The sequence below is a fragment of the Typopeltis vanoorti genome, chromosome 19, assembly GCF_054136105.1.
Source record: "Typopeltis vanoorti isolate ZY-2024b chromosome 19, IOZ_Tvanoo_1.0, whole genome shotgun sequence".
Lineage (NCBI taxonomy): Eukaryota > Metazoa > Arthropoda > Arachnida > Uropygi > Thelyphonidae > Typopeltis > Typopeltis vanoorti.
In genome coordinates, this window is record NC_143567.1 from 102,319,196 (window position 1) to 102,336,293 (window position 17,098).

Sequence of the window (17,098 nt, forward strand, 5' to 3'; positions counted from 1 at the left end):
GGTCAAGCACTCTCAAACCCCTGGTATTTTCAATTACATGCTGTCTCAGATAGTTATTCCTTAATAATTGAATAAAATACAGTTCCTTCCTCACATGTGTCCTTTCCTCCTGCCAATCAATGTTACCATAGTTGAAATCCCCCATAATAATTACCCTCCTTCCACTCATTTCTTCTATTTGCTTATGCATACTATCTCCACCATCTATTCCGTCACCTGGTCTATAGCAGCACTCAACTGTATATTTTGTTCTACCAGTCTCAATCTCACACCAAATAGCCTCAAATGAGCTCTTTTCACTATCCTTCAATACAACTTCAATTCTCCTTGGCTGCAGTTCATCAGCTATCATTAGTAACACTCCTCCCCCCATTTTATTCTCCCTGTCACTCCTGAACACACCATACCCCTCACATTCAATCCCACTAGCTATATCATCTTCTGTCAGCCATGTTTCACTAATGCCAATAACCTGTGGCCTGGAAGTGCCAACCAAGGCCAAAAATTCTTCCTTCTTGTTCCTAATACTTCTGGCATTAGTATACATGAATTGCAGAAGCCCATTTGTCCCATCCCTATCTTGATGCATTATTCTAACTATCCCATTCCGATTTCTTGTCCTTAGTACTGGCTCGGGTACATTATATACATTTTACACTCAACTGTCTCACCAATGTCCGCATATCCATCCCCCCCCCCTCCTTGGTAGTTCTAGTTTCCCTGGTTCTGCACATCCATTTTCACTTCATTCAGCAACACTTTTACCAGTCTCCACGCACGAAATCCATTCAAATGCAGGCCATCCATCTTGTATAAATCCTTTCGCCCATCAAACTCATTCCACACGTCCACGAATTCCACACCACACCATCTGCGTAACCTGCACATAAAGTCATTTGCGATTATGGCCCTCCTCCTAAACTCTTCTCTGTCGTACCGCGGCAACAGTCTCACCATCCTAACTCTGTCACTCTTTTCTTTCACTACCTTTAACAATACTTTCAAGTCCTCTCTCATAAAAAATTTATCTCCTTTCAATTCATTTGTACCTGCCACAACTATCAATTCTTTCACCCTCTGTTTTTGCACTCTAATACTCTCACTAAAGTTGAACATTTATTCAACTAGTTTCCCATTCCATCATCCTAACTTATTATTTTTATTTCTGTAATCAATTTATCATTCACTAAAATTTCCTTTATGTCTGAAATATGTTACTTGTTCTAGAAGTTTGCTGCTGAGAATGCGGTTAATGTTTTCTTTTTCTCCAATTTAATTTTTTTTAATCTTTTTTTATTGCTTATTTTTATACCAAATTTGTCACACGAATTATTTGTTAAATGACTCTTGAAGGACTAACATAGATTTATTGAAGAAGATAATGCTGTCTCTAAAGAACTAAGCTTAATGTCTACTGTTTGAATATGAAATTTTACATGAAATGGTGTTACAGTCACTGGATCTGGTGGTTATTATCAGCCTTCCATCCAGTGACTTACAGCTAGCTAACTAGGGTGGCAACAGTATAAGCTTATCCAAATTCAGATGCTTATGCTGTTGGCACCTTAGCTAGCTGTAAGTAATTACGTGTTATGTAAAGCACATGTAATTACAGTCATTTGTATTTGAGGTTAGTTTTATATTCATGAAGAGAAAACTGAAGCACCAAGAAGAAAACCGATCACTCATCCATAGTTTGAGACATATTTAGCATGACTTTGAAGGATATCGCTTTCACTGCATGTTAAGATTACAGGAGGGTGAGCCTTCTATAGCAGTAATTGCTGCAAATATACATACAAGTTCTCTAACCGTAGTATGAATCAATTTGCATAGCTTGTGCATGAACATTATCTCCATGTAGTTTCTGTAACTAGTAACAGAAACAATTTATGCATGAAATATTATTTTATGAGGGTCATTCTCTGAAGATTGACTCAGTGGTTCAATATCATCTGAAACATCACTGAAATTATTATTAAAGTAATCTTTAAGATAACATAGATTTTCAGCCATAATATGGCTTAAAATTACCATCTTTCCATTGAACATTATGATTCTTTATTTGCGTTTGAATTTTTCTTTTCCTAGTTAGTTTGTTCACAATCTGCAACATGATCATCACTTATTTTGTGATTCAGCACTGTCTTTGTCTATTTCAGGTTCACAGGAGCATCTATTATACATTTGGAAGAATGACCATTCCCTTTGTTTGGAAAAAGATATGAGTTATTCTTTTTGGAATGCAAGAAACCTTTATAGGAGCTTTTCAACTGAAGGTGAGTTACCTGTAGTATTGGTTAACTCACCTTCATTGGGAAAAATATAAGTGTTCAAGTTAACAAAAAAAGATCCTTATCAGCTATGTCACTTATCATTCTCCCCAACTTAGTATCATTAGCAGATAACTGGATATTGCCTTTTAGACTATATATATAAGAGCTTTCAACTGAAGGAGAGTTAACCAGTCATCTTACAGAGATGGCAGGGATTTTCCTTGAAACTTGATTTTTATCTTGCAGAATACATGTAGTTAACTTTTCTCTCCCATTCTGTTCAGGTGACCATACTACTTGCTTCATGTCAGATTTTAGGGATAGACAACATATACTAGAATATTAATTAATAACTTTAATTAATACTTCCTGTATTTTGGTAATGTTACATTACCATCTTCAGGTAACATAAAATAATATGTGCACACAGGCACTAACACTAAACAAATATGGCTGAAGAAAACAGCTGAAGTCGATCCTAGAGTCCTAAAGGTGTCCTCTAGTGGGCTAAACTGGGTTGTCTTGGCTGTTGGGCTCATGTTTTTAGAATGCAAGCTTCCCATATTTGGGGAAGTCTCATGCATCCAAATTTATTGAGGTTTGGAGAGTTTTTTTTTAAGCTGAGGCTGATTCCAGAAATAATCTCTCGTATTTATACTTGCTGCGGTGTAATAAAGTGGTTTTCTTCTAGCATATTTTGTGGCAGGTGTCCAAAGCATGGTTAGCAAATCCTGACTGGCTGTATTGGTGGAACAGATATAGTCCTTATGTTCAGATATCCTGATATTAGTTGTCCTGCCTATTTGGCCATAGTAGGGCAGTTTGCAACTATAAGAGACCTGGTATACTCCAGGTAGGTCTAGGGGCTTACCCTAGACCTTCCTGGTTGTTTTCTTCAGCCATATTTGTTTAGTGTTAGTGTCTGCATGCACATATCATTATGTTCCCTGAAGATGGTAATGTAACATTACTAAAATATAGGAAGTATTAATTAAAGTTTTTAATTAATATTCTAGTATACGTTGTCTTTCTCTAAAATCTGACAGTTATCTGTTGCCTCGTCAAGCTGAATTGAGAATAATTGGTCACACAGCTTCAACAAAAGTTGTTGCTGCACATCTTCACATATATCACCAATTTGCCGAGCAACAGTATCATTTGATAGAGGTATGCACTGTAGTTGTTTAGTAAAATTTTCTACAAGCATAGTTTCCACAATATCAATTGCAGCTAGCAGAATTAGTCTTCTCCGATAGTATGGGGCGGCTTTTTAGCTATTTTATATCCAGCTTTGTAAGCTAGTAAGCCTTTTCATTTACAGACAAAGCATTTTTTAATGCTAGATTTTGCTTTTCAAAACATTTTTCAGTATGGCAGCAAAGACCTTTCGAGGTTTGTTAACATACTCCTTATGAAGTATTTCCAAAGTCTTTTAAGTTTATTCGGTTTCATGCTTTCAGCCACCAAAATATTCAAACAAATAACACACAGTAGTCTTTCTTCATCATTTACTTCAGTCTTTGTAAAACCGAAATCTGAATATTCTGCTACATGCTTTCTTGATTTTACTTTCGGAGTGATATTCTGTGAACCTGAATTTGTTGACGTCAATTCTCCATAGTCTTCAGGTGCCTGCTTATGTCCAATTGAAAATTTATTTATTTTTCTACTAGAAAAGATTGTTTTTATACCGTGTATCACAGTCGTTGCGAATAGGAGTAAAATAAAACTGGCCATTGACTTCTCACTGTTAGTCACTGTTGCAGTGTTACTGCCGTTGTGCCATTTCAAGCCTTATTTATACTCATAGAAACATTTCCAGAACATTTGAGCTTTCCATGATGAAATCGCAAATGTTTCTGAAAGGCCGATGCGATTCAGTGGTCTGTGCCGTGATGCCAGATCTATACAATTTTCAGAAGATTTAAGGACATATTTAAATTTGTATGAATATTTAAAAATTTTAATTAATTCTTAGTTGTTGTTTTTTTTTTGCCAACTTTTATGGGTTTTGTTAGTGTTTCAACATAAGAATTGCAAGAAGTGAAGGTGGGGGGCACACAAAAACTGATATTAAAAACTGGGGCACACATGAAAGAAGGTTGAGAAACACTGAAGTAAACCTTAACAAACCCCTGCTGTCTGACGTACAAGGCCACCCTTGTATGTCAAACTATCTGACTCTCCTTCCACTCATTTTGAATCATTTAAAAAAAGTCTGGGGCATTGCTGACTATTGTACATTCCTTCATCACTCATACTGATATCATATTCAAGTTAAGTTTTTGCAATAGCTTTGATACTTGTGAGTTGTTCCTCAAGCATGCTGATGGCAGTCTATCCAAAATGCATGCTTGACTAAAGTGAACACTTAACAACTTGGCTTTTTCTAGTGTATCTGGCACTTTTCTGATCCACATTTACTGAGTTTATTCTTCTTTGGCCTGTTTGGCAAACTTTCTTTCATAATCCAATTTTGCCTTCCTCATCATGGCGATCACTCTCCTTGTCTGCACTTCATTATTACCATGAGCTTTGTCATCTTCTGATGATATTGGATCATGTGATTATATTTTTATGCAGCTTTTTTCTTTAAAGTGTTATGCATCCATTTAACTCCCATGTTATGATATTTCTTCTTCTAGCTGTGAGGATGCAGTCTGATATAACTTCCTTCAGACACTTTAATTCCAACATAACGATTGCCCTACCATACAATTTCTCATGCTAATGCAGTGCAGTAAGTTGCCTTCTCAATTTATTATAATTACCTTCCTTAGGGTTCCACGTATGTCCCTTAGTCAAAACTCCCACGTGCATTTTCACCTTCCAACTCAAAACTTCATGATTGTTCTCACCATTTGCACGATCATCTCCTTTATAAAGTTTCTCAGATACTATTAATACACTAAGGAATGTATGAGTGGGTATACCCAAACATTACTGGAATGTGAACTTGACACATGTGCATTTTCTAGTTATGAATGATGCCTCTAGGGCATCATGAGTGTGCAGTTTTCTGCACCAGTCTGGCAAGTGGCGTCATGCTGTGTAAATTGGTTTGTTTTGGTTGCTTTTTTTTTTGTTAGTGCTTACAAGTAAGTTTAGCGATTTTGTGATGGCTGATCACAAGGAACAGAGAGTGTCAGTGAAATTTTGTTTTCTTTTGGGTAAAACACAGGCTTATGAGTCTTTTTCCCATTTCAAAAATGACGACATGTCAGTTGAAGACCAACCATGATCTGGCTGACCTTTGACAAGTAGAAATTATGAAAACATCAAAAAGATTTGCCAGGCAATCAATGAAGATCATTAAAAGACCATTGAGAAAGTTTCTGAAGAGATGAACTTGTCACAGAGTTCATGCCAGCAAATTTTAACAGAATATTTCCAAATGAAACATGGCCACTAAATTTGTGCTTCGTTTGCTCACAGAGGATAAAAAAAAATCGTGAATGTTTGCTCTCTCCATGTAAGTTTTTTTTTATTCCCACGGATAAAGAAAACCATGAAAGGGCATCAATTCATTGATGTGGACGAAGCGAAATAAAATTCGCTGGAGGCTATAAACAGTATTCCAGTTGAACAGTTCCAGAACTATTTCCAGCAATGGACAAAATGTTGGGACAAGTGCATTAACTCATGTTGAGAGCACTTTGAAGGAGGCTAAAATATGGTAAAATATGCTAAATTATGGTAATTAGCTGTATACAAGATGGTGTTCAAACCAGTTTTAACTTATGGATCTGAGAGCTGGGTTAGAAGTACTTGACCACAGACTAGAGACTGCAGATATGAGAGTCCTGAGAAAGATTAGGGGCATGAGCAGATGGCACCAATAGCAATATCATATTAAAAACAAGGATATTAGGAAGAAACTTGAACATTGTTAGTATCCAAGAATGTGTTAGCAGAGCTAATCTGAGGTGGTATGGTCACTTAAACAGAATGGGAGAGAAAAGATTAGCAAAACAAGTGTTCTTTGCCAGGCTTGCAGGAAAAAAAGACCCAGAGGAAGACCAAGATATATGTAGATTGATACAGTAAAAAATGCCTTTGAAGATAGAAATATAAGATCTGATGATGTTGGTTCACAGGTAACAGACTGATTTGGAGGAAAATTATAGATAAGAAGTTAGTGGCGATGTGATGTAAGTTTTTCATGTAGTACTATCATATCACATCCTTACACCCCTTGAGGGTACATGTCAGGAATTTGATGATGATAAAATATGGTATGTTAAACTTCAATAAAATTTTAAAAAAAATAATAATTCCAGTTATTTTTGGGTACCTCTCATATTATGTCAAGTTCAAATAGGAACTTGAATTTGATTCTTCATAACATTCTTGGATTTCCCTTGTTGGCCACTCTCATATTGTGTTTCTTTCTATTGTCCTGCATACTGGCCTCAGCTCCATCTGTAATTCCAGTAATTTAAACTACTTCACCATACTCATCAATTTTTCATTTAGATCTTATATTCCTCATTCATTTGATTACTGCCTTTCTCTGTTATATAGCCTTTATAATAATTTTTTCATGCTGCTTGTCTAATTTTAATGTTCATCTATTTCTCTCTTGTTTTATTTATTCAGTAGACTCTTGATATACTTTTCAGACTGCCTATGTCAAATGGATTTTAACTAGTTCTTATGCTCTTTCAACCTCTTTTCTTAGAATTTATTCTTTGGTATTGATATAAACTGACCGCAAAGATTTCTGTATATGTATGTTTTTTTTTTTTTTAATTGAAACCTTCCCCATGCTTGGTCACTTGCTAATTCATTACCACAGCTACATCTTGTAAGGTTTTCTTATCCCTAAGAAACTATAGAAATTCACTTGATGGATTTGTATAGCTATATGCCTTTATACAGTATCTTATCTACTCTTTCTTTTATTGCTCAACAATTTATTTAATATTTCATAATCATTGCCACCCATATTTCCAAGACTATAACATCCTGTTAGGTATTCTATTTAATTTCACTGTAATACCAAATGTACATATGATACTGCATGTGCTTTTTTTCTGCTTTTACTCAGAATTGGTATAATTTGTTTTATTAATGGTACACGCTGTTCTCTTTTTCTCCTTCTTATCCTCCTAGATGATTCCATATCCCTCCAGTTCATCATATTCAGTTAACCAAGTTTTGCACATGCCAATAATCTTTGTGAAAATACTTGTTAATAACCACAAACTCATTGTCTCTTCTTTTAATACACCTTGCATAAGTATACAACATAACTTCATATGAAGTAGCATAAGATTACTCCCTTGTTCCACCTTGCAGTCTTCTCCCATCACTGTTCACTTTTCCAGATATGACTAATCCCACTCTGTGGCCATCTCGCATATAATATCTTTTTACTCTTGCTGTGCTTTCCACTGCACAATTAAAGGTGAGTTATTTTTAGAACTATTTATGGTATAAAACCACAAACAAAACATAGAAACTCTCTCTATTTCAACTAGTTTCATGAAAAACTAGCTAACCTCATATGGAGATGGTAAGATTTTTCATCTTGCAAAAAGAAACAAATCAGCCAGAAGAACATATGCAGTTACAGACATAAAATTGCTGGCCTCACAGCCTAGCTGCATTGGCCATAACTCCAAATAGCCAGTAGCCCTCTGCACTCTGAATACTCTAGTGTCTCTGTTTCTCATATGTATTCACACACAGATAAACATAGAGCATCAGTATATATTATACACTACTTGGAAAGAAGTCAATAGACATCTTAGTGTGAGGAACAAACAGCCATGGCACTCCTGTTAATAAGATGTAGGACCTCCTTCTGCTGTGATGACTTCAGCAATCAATGGGAATTTTGGACCATTCTTTCTGTAGGCATGTTATGAGGTCCTGGACTGTTGTGGGGCAGATACAGACATCACCTAGTGCTCTAGATCCCACAGACATTCATTAGGATTGAGATCAGGGCTATGTGGAGACCAGTCAAGTGTTCATGTCCATACAGCAGTAGCCTTATGACATGGTGCATTGTCTTGCTTAAAGAAACAATGGTCAGTTCCATAGAAATGCTATGAAACAGGAAGCATTGTATTGTTCAATGTTCGTGGCACCACAAACAGAGGTCTGAGGTCAAACCAGGAAAAACAGAACCATACCATCACATTGCTACTTCAGAATTTCATAGTTGGGTTATGCACTCTTGTAAGAGACATTCACTGCATCTGCCACACCCACACCTATCCATCTGCTTGGTAGATGGTGTAGTGTTATTCATCATTTCATAATATAGCTTTCCAAACTTCCACTTCCCACTGTACACGCTCTTTGCACCACTGAAGTCGACGCTGCATGTTGGTTCAGGTAGTGTATGGCTTGCATATTGCAATCCTACCATGGAAACCCATGTTGTGAGCCTCAGTTCTGAATGTATTTGTGCAGATTCATGTTCCAGTTGATGCCATGAACTCTACATTCAATGTGTTGCCTGACTCATGGTGGATTTTACATGTTATCCTTCGTAGCACCCTATGGTAATGTTCAGTGAGTGTGGTGAGTCGTCCACTGAACACATAACACCTGCAGTCGACTCCCTATGCTTCCATCTGAGTAGTATCTCTGATTGTTGACCTAGAATGGCCCAATTTATCAACAATTTGCCAAACAGATAGGCCTGTAACATGGAATCCCATCGCAACATATCTTTCAAACTCTGTTCCCTTCTTGCAAACATTTCACCTGAACACAGTTGCACTGACTTGGGGCATCATATTCCTCCAATTTATACCAGCTACAAACATGTGACTTTGCTCATGCAGATATGTCCATTGACTTCTTTCTAAGCAGTGTGTGTGAACATCAAAGGAGACATTTTGAACATAATGCACTCAAAAACTTTCTATTTTAAAGGGAAATTATGAGTGGTAAATGTAACATAGAAGTTTCTAGTTAGTTCTTAGTAATAACTTATGACCTCTTTTGTATGAGATTAATTGATATATAAACTAAGTGTGGTTTTATGTATGGAAATTTGGATAAATATGTAATTGATATAAGGTTTTAATTTTAATCACTTAACTCTTTCATATTTTGTTTAGTGATTGAAAAGATGTTTGACTTCTGGTTAAAAAGTACATAAATGCTTTTTGCCATATAACAGCAGTAAACTATACTTAGTTAATTATTTCACTCAATTATTTACCTGTAGCTTTGTACTGTCTTAGCCAAGCAGCTAGTCCAAGTCAGAAAACAAAAAGGCAGAACATATAGTGCATCTTCAAAAGTTCTTTCAGTTGGAGCACAGTCTAGGGTAAGAATTTTTTGATATAGCTATAATTCTTACTTTAAAAAAAATGCTCTTTTTTTGTCATGTTATTGTGAATTCGTCGTGGGTTAATTATTTTTTTTAATTCACTTTTTTTATCCACTTTCATGTTATGCCTTATGACAGCCTTTTCTCGTTAAAAAAAAAAAAAAAAAAAAAAAAAAAAAAAAAAAAATTCCATTAGTATTTCATCACTAGTATTTCTACTGATCAGTTCCATCAGTGGGGAGGGAGGAAGAAACACTGGTGAGTGAACAGGAGGTATGTGAGGAAGTGAGTAAACTTGATATCAGTAAGGCTGTAAGGACTTGGTGTATCACCATGTGTCTTGAGGGAATGTCCCAGAGAGATGAGTTATAATATACATTAACAACAGCTTTAACTTTCCTCTTTAACATGAGCCTTGGAATGGCCCAAGTTCCAAAGAAGTGGAAAGAAGCAAAAGTGTTCTGTTTCATAAAGTGGAGGGGGGGGGGCTGATAAGACTAAGGCTTCAAATTATAAGACAATCAGCTTGTCCTCTAACACCTTGACCACAAGATGTTAGAGGGGATAGTAAGGACCAGGATTTAGAATTGGATTGACAACAGCAGCGGCATTCTTTTTGATGGACAGCATGAGTTTTAGCAATCTGCTTATTTATTATAACAAGGTAACAAATAGATTAGACAAAGGGATGCACTCACAGAGGTATATTTAGATTTTGCAAAAGCCTTTGATAGATTACCATGTAACAAGATGGTAAATAAATTGGACTAGATGGGATTGGGTAGTAGATTAGTATGTTGGATTGGATGTCTGATAGATATCAACAAGTTATGTATGAGGGAATGATATTCCAGAAGAGGAAAGTCACTAGTGGTGTGTTACAAGGGTTTATTTTGGAGCCATTTTTGTTTAATTTGTATGTAAATGATTTGGGAAGGGCTTGAATGTCAATAATATGCAGATGAAGTTAGGAAAATAACTATGAAGAATAGAATGCATGTTGTAGCCTTGAAAGAGGATTTGAATAGACTGGGTGAATGGTCAAGTGAAGCAGAAACATGATCAAGACATAAATTAATTACATTAGCTTATACTGGATTAATGTGGATGAGATTTTTTGTAGAATGAGTAGACAGGGGTATAAAAGAGGCCATTCCTGGAAGCTGTATGAGGAGGATGTCAGTAAGGGAGTGAGGAATAGGTTTTTTGTGTGAAGTAGGTGATTGGCATGCATTGCCTGAAAGTGTAGAAACAGTGAAAGATTTAAATCACAGTATGATGAGTTTGTGTGTGTGTGTGTGTGTGTGTGTGTGTGTGTGTGTGTGTGTGTGTGTGTGTGTGTTTGGACATTAGACATATAAATTCACTCTGTTTTGCACACACATGGACATCTCCGTGGAGGCCAAAGACGCATTGTAGGAAGCCCACACTAACCATTATTGACACAATGTCTATCACATCTCTTTAATATTGTTTATTGACTAATTGCATGGCTGCCACTGGCAACCAGTTCCACTCATTTTCCTCTTCCTAAGCAAAAACGTTAAGTCCTTACATGCTTGCTAACCACAATCTTATACAACTTTGAGAGATGATCTTTCGTTCTCTTCCATCTAGATATGCGTTGGAAAATTTCTTTAACATCTGCTTCATAAAACTCATTTAGTAATTTGTGTTTCCATTATACCTTCTATTTTTTGTCCTAACTTTGCAGGCCACTCACCTTCAAGCTGTTCTCAGAGAGTGAGCAGTCATCATTTCAGTCACTCATCTCTAAATTCTTCCCAGTATTCTTCATCTGCAGGAAACCCAGGTGTGCGATGTTAATAGTCCAAATGTGGTTTTATCAAATCCTTAGAAAGAGGGATAATAACTTCCTTCTCTCATCTTGTCTGTGTATTTTTTAATATTCAGTTGATGCTTTGAAATATTTTGCTCACTTTTGCAATATGTTCTATAAACTTCAGTTCTGTTTACCATTACCCCTAAATCCCTAGATTTATCAGTATCTCACATTGCAGTTTCATCTATGTAGTTATCATCTGTCAGCATCTATGCTGATAATTTTTTCCATCCTGAAGTATATAATTTTATAACTTTATGCTTTGGCACATTGAATTGGTAGTCAAACCTATTCTTTGCTGAAACTGTCAGTCTTAGATCATCTTGTAAGATCTCTATATCACCTTTATCAACTCTTGTTCTCCCTAGTTTAGCATTATTCAGCAAACAACTGGATATTTCTCTTCAAGTTATTCCCAATATCACTGATACAAACAGAACTCTGTACCCCAGTACAGAGCCCTATAGTACACCACTGTCAACTCTATTTATATATACTACTTATTACTATACTATATACTATTTATCATTCTATGATGTACAAGGCATGTTCAAAAAAGACTGAACTTTTTAAGTAGTGTGCTGTGGCTACTGAACGCACCTAGCAGCAGGTGACAACCAACTCCCATTTGCAGAATGGGGCAAATGGCATTACTCATGGAATTACATCTGCTGAAGTGAGCACATTCACAAGCTGTTCGTTGGATTAGTGACAAAAAAAGAGCTTCAAGAACAATGTTTGTGTGTGTGCATGCGTGAAATTTTGCTGAAAACTTGGTAAAAATTTTACAGAGGCATCTCATTTGCTTAACCAAGCATACGGGGAGGACTGTATGAGTGGTTTAAGCATTTTAAAAAGGGCAGAACATTGGTCGACGAAGATTCCAGGCATGGATGACCTTCCACATCAACAGATGACAATGACCATGTCGAGAGAGTTTGTGCTGTGATTTGTGGAAATTGTTGTTTAACTGTCCAAGAAGTTGCTGAAGAAGTGGGCATCAGCATAGGATCTTGCCGTCAAATTTTTACTGAAAAACTTCAGATGCATCGCGTCAGTGCAACATGCTGCATTTGTTGACTGATAATCAGAAAGAGAACATGGTTTTCTTTCTGATCATCAGTCTGAGCCCCATCAGACTTTTTCCTGTTTCCCAAACTTAAAACCACTGAAAGGACATGATTTCCAAACACGTCCTTTCAAAGATTCAGGAAAATGTGATAAGAGAACTGCATGGCATCACAGAAAGTGCATTCCAGGAATCATTCCAGCAATGGAAGAACCTTTGGGAACAGTGTATCGTCAGTAGAGGGGACTACTTTGAAGGGGACAGTGCTTAAAATGTTGTAAAATGAACAATAAAGTTTTTATAGCAAAAGGTCGATCTTTTTTTGAACATGCCTTGTATATCCATCACCCACCCTCTTACCCATGTCACCAGCTTTATGTCCATCTCTCATTTGTTCCCACTTATGTGATAGCATTTCATTTAGTATCCTGTCAAATGCATTTGCAATTATTAAGACATGCTCCATTTCGTATTTGTGAAGAAGGGTCATATTTCTATCCACTTTCTGAATTCTGCTCTTAACTAACTTTTCCAGTATCTTAACCACCAATTCTATGATATTAATAAGTCTCATTTTATATAATGGAGCCATGTTGTTCCTTTTTCCACTCCCTTCATACTCTGCCAGCACTGAGACTTAAAACAGTTTGGTTAGGTACATTGCCATTTCTCTTGCACTTTCCTGTTACCCATGAGCTGATATCTAATCCAACTCCATTGCTATGTTCATATTGAAATATCTTAATATCTTAAATGCCAAGTTATCTACCTCTATTCTTGTCTTTATCCCTCTCACATGAGTCACTTCATTATTTCCACCTGGATGATACACATTTGCCAAGTGATCACTCAGTAATTCAATATTTCACCTGCTTCTGTCACCTCCTTACCATCCACTTTTAGCAAAATTATCCTCCCATAATTATTTTTCCTTTTGCTCACCATGTAGCAAAAGAACTTTCGGATTTCCTTTAACCCTCTTTGCCAATTTTCTTTTATAATCTGGTTTTTCCTTCCTCACCACGCTCATGATCCTACTGATCACTTTCTCCTTTTCTCTGGTGCCCCCCTCCCCGAGTTCCTGGCTGGTAAACCGGAGACAAAAAACGTGACATAAAAACATTTCAAATTTCGACTTATCTTTATATACATATATATATATATATATATATATATATATATAAAACATTTTTTCTTTTGCATCTCATGCTTAATGATGCTGCTAATCATTTAACTCTAATGTGATTTATCTTCTTAGTCTGATATTGCTTTCTTTAAATCCCTTTGACCATTTCTCATGCATTGCTAATATCCTTGCAGTTTCTTCAATCATGGCACTGATATAATCCACTTACTGAATTTGTTATAATCACTAGCTTTGTGGTTCCACATATATCTCTTCTCAGTTGAAAATTCCACATGTTTAGATACCTCCCAAATCAATACTAAATGATTACTGTCAGTTTGAGGCAAAATGGTTACCTTTTGTTATGGACAAATTCTCTGATGTATCACCACATCTGATACTCTCAGATTCCAGGTATGTTCCATTCACATACTGTTTCAGATAATTATCTCTGAATAGCTACTTAAATTCCATTTTGTTTCTTCCCTGTGTCTTTTCCTCACAATCTATGTTGAAGTAACATAGATTGTGAGGAAAAGTGCTAATTTGGTGATGCATGTCATCACCCAATTAGCACAGGGCACACAACTCTGCTTGAAATCACCGTCCAATCAAGAAGTTTATTATCATGTTTAGTGGTCTGTTGTTATTCCTTCCTTTCCTTGATCATTATTGCCTGAATTAACATCCTATACTTATTATTTATTAAGATCTCACCTGTTTTTGTCTTCTTTCTTTCGGTGATATCAATTTTGTGATGACATAATTGGCACCAGATGTAATATTTTGTTTATAATTTGTTAATGTAATTCTTAATGTTGCATTCACTGTTTGAAAGTAATTTATTTTGCAGGCTGTACATTCTAATGTTAAGTTAGCTGGTGCAATGTCTTCAACAGCAAAGGTAAGAGCAAAAAGAATTATAAAGCAGATATTATTTTGAAATATTTTTTTCTTCATGTGATTAGTTTCTTTTCAGTTTTTGAGTTATCTGGTTTTTATACAAATAGACAATGGCAGCTGTAAACAAACAGATGAAACCACAAGATATCATGAAGACTATGCAGGAATTTGAGAAAGAAAATACTAAAATGGGGATGGCAGATGAAATTGGTAAGTGATATTTTATATTTATGAGCAGACTGATTGCTATTACTATTAGAAGTGTTTTCTGACTGTGAATTTCATTATCTTATTGCATTACATATTATATGATTTTGTATGCTTTTTAGATAATCAAATTAGAATACTCTCATGCAACCAATCACTTTATTTAATTACAACCAACATGTTATACAGTGTTGTACCCCTCTGTGAAAGATGAGAGGTTACTTGAAGCTGTGCTCTGTATCATGCCTGAGACTATTAGTCTTTTATTTTATAGTTATTGCCATGGAGGGAGAGACCAAACACAACCTTAATTCCCTCCCATGGAGGGAATTAAGGTTGTGTCTTAAACACTTGAAATGCTAGATTAGTTCATTAAGCAATAGAGGTTCCAAGCACAGTGAGAGTTCATGAAGACCGCTATGAAGGAAACTGCAATTAGTGTCACTAGTTAAAATTCAAGGAACTAGAATCCTATCAAAAAGCACATTGGGTTTTTACTCTGCGGTATAATAAGTGTTTTTGAAATTTTCAAGGAAAACAGTAATTTTTGTTATCTTATGTAATTGTCACAGTATCAGAAATATATGTTGAAATTTTGTCATTTTTAAAAATTCAAGAAAGATGGTTTATATGGTAAGGTAAGAGAAACAGATCCTCAGGTCATTACCTTCTTCTGAACTTTCACTAGAAAGAGATCAGGAGAATCCTTATCAATCTGAATGCCAAAAATTTTTTCTAGTTCTGGTTGGTAAAGAATGAATCTAGAGAAGAAGTATTGAACACAACTTGAGCCAGTATTACTATCTCGGAGCTTACCATCCCATCATTGTCACTAAGGATACTGATTCTTCACTCCATAAGAATTGAGATTTGCTTTTTTGAAATATCCTTTGATGACTTCCCATGCCCTGCTGATTCCTTTACCATGCAGTTTTCTATATTTCTCACTTCTCCAAGTTGCCTTCTCAGTTTATTGTTATCTGACTTGTAATGCCACATATGCCAATTCTTAGTCTGCTCTCAGATGCATTGTCATCCCTCTCAGATCAAGATTGCACAATCACTCTCACCAAATGCAGGCATAATGACCAACTCATAATGGATACATTCTTAGGCTCAATTACTAAATTCAATGTTTGTGTATTAAGAGTCTTTTCATTGTTTGCTATACTTAAGAATTTACAGAATTCCTCAGGGATAATTACCTGAGGAATTCTGTAAATTCTTTTTCCCTTGACTTGTATGACTTCTCTCTCGATTTTATAACCTCATGAAATCTCCCATAGAAATATCTCTTTATATTCATAAATTTATCTCTATGCAGGTTACAGTCCTCTTTAGGTGATCCTGGTCTGTAGCAGCATCCAATTGTGTGTTTGTTAAGATCTATCTTACACCAACATCTTCAAGCGCACTGTTTAAATTACTCATACTACCACTTGGCGATTTCTACTCTGTTCAGTTTAACTATTTTGCAATCATTAGCAAACCTCCCATACCCATCCTATCTTGTCTGTCCTTCCTGAATACAGTGATTCCATCACATTCTATTCCTATAATGATATCCTCCTTTGTCAGTCAGGTCCCACTATAATATTTGGTCCCACATCTACCAATGCTAAGAGCTCCTTTCCTTTATTTCTGATGCTGCTAGCATTAATGTATACACATGCAAGTTGATCGCCAGGCTGATAGGTGTTCAGGTGACTCCTGAAATGTGTAGCTGGAGTTCCTTTCTCAACTAATTCCCCTTGCCTATTTCCATAATATATCCTTTTCTTTCTTTCTTGACAGAACTAGGCCTGCATTTCCTAGAGTCATTCTTAACAAACTTTCATTCCCTTTGTTACTTTTCATCACTCACAATTTTGGCTACATAATTTAATGCATGTATCCATTTTTCAATGCAACCACTGAGGCACAGCTAGTTTTCATTACAGTTCACATTCACTCATTTGCAGTTTTTCCAAGTGCCTGATACCAAAACCATTCAAGTGTGGTCTGTCTTGCAAGTACAAATCCTTTCTACTGTCAAAGTCACCTATGCATCAATGTGCTGCACGCCATTTCTCCTTCACAATCTACTCGCTGACTCATTTGCAACTGCAGCTCTCCTCCTCAGCTCATTTGTCATACTATACAACAGATATCTTAATAAAACAGGGAGTTAATTCTTAACTCTCTTTTTTTTTTTTTTTTTTTTGTTCATTCAACTCATTCATATTATTTCTCATATCATACTTTTCTCCTTTCAGATTATTCCTGTTGATCAACATAATTATTATCATTCGCTCATTCTACTCGTTATTGCTTTGGTCATGCCATGTCATGAATCCTCCTGCTTTGGAAACATGCTTCCCTCACTTGTTTGTCCAGT

The 17,098-nt window shown here is 36.0% G+C and overlaps 1 protein-coding gene across 1 annotated transcript in view; it reads left to right on the forward strand.

Annotated features, from left to right (window-relative positions):
* CHMP2B (Charged multivesicular body protein 2b) overlaps window positions 1-17,098 on the forward strand; it is a 67,935-nt gene that overhangs the window by 23,823 nt on the left and 27,014 nt on the right. Inside the window, exons 4-6 of the mRNA XM_090409174.1 lie at window positions 9,469-9,570; window positions 14,465-14,515; window positions 14,622-14,724. Coding sequence (XP_090265300.1) covers window positions 9,469-9,570; window positions 14,465-14,515; window positions 14,622-14,724 — 256 coding nt within the window. The remainder of the gene's footprint in view (window positions 1-9,468; window positions 9,571-14,464; window positions 14,516-14,621; window positions 14,725-17,098) is intronic.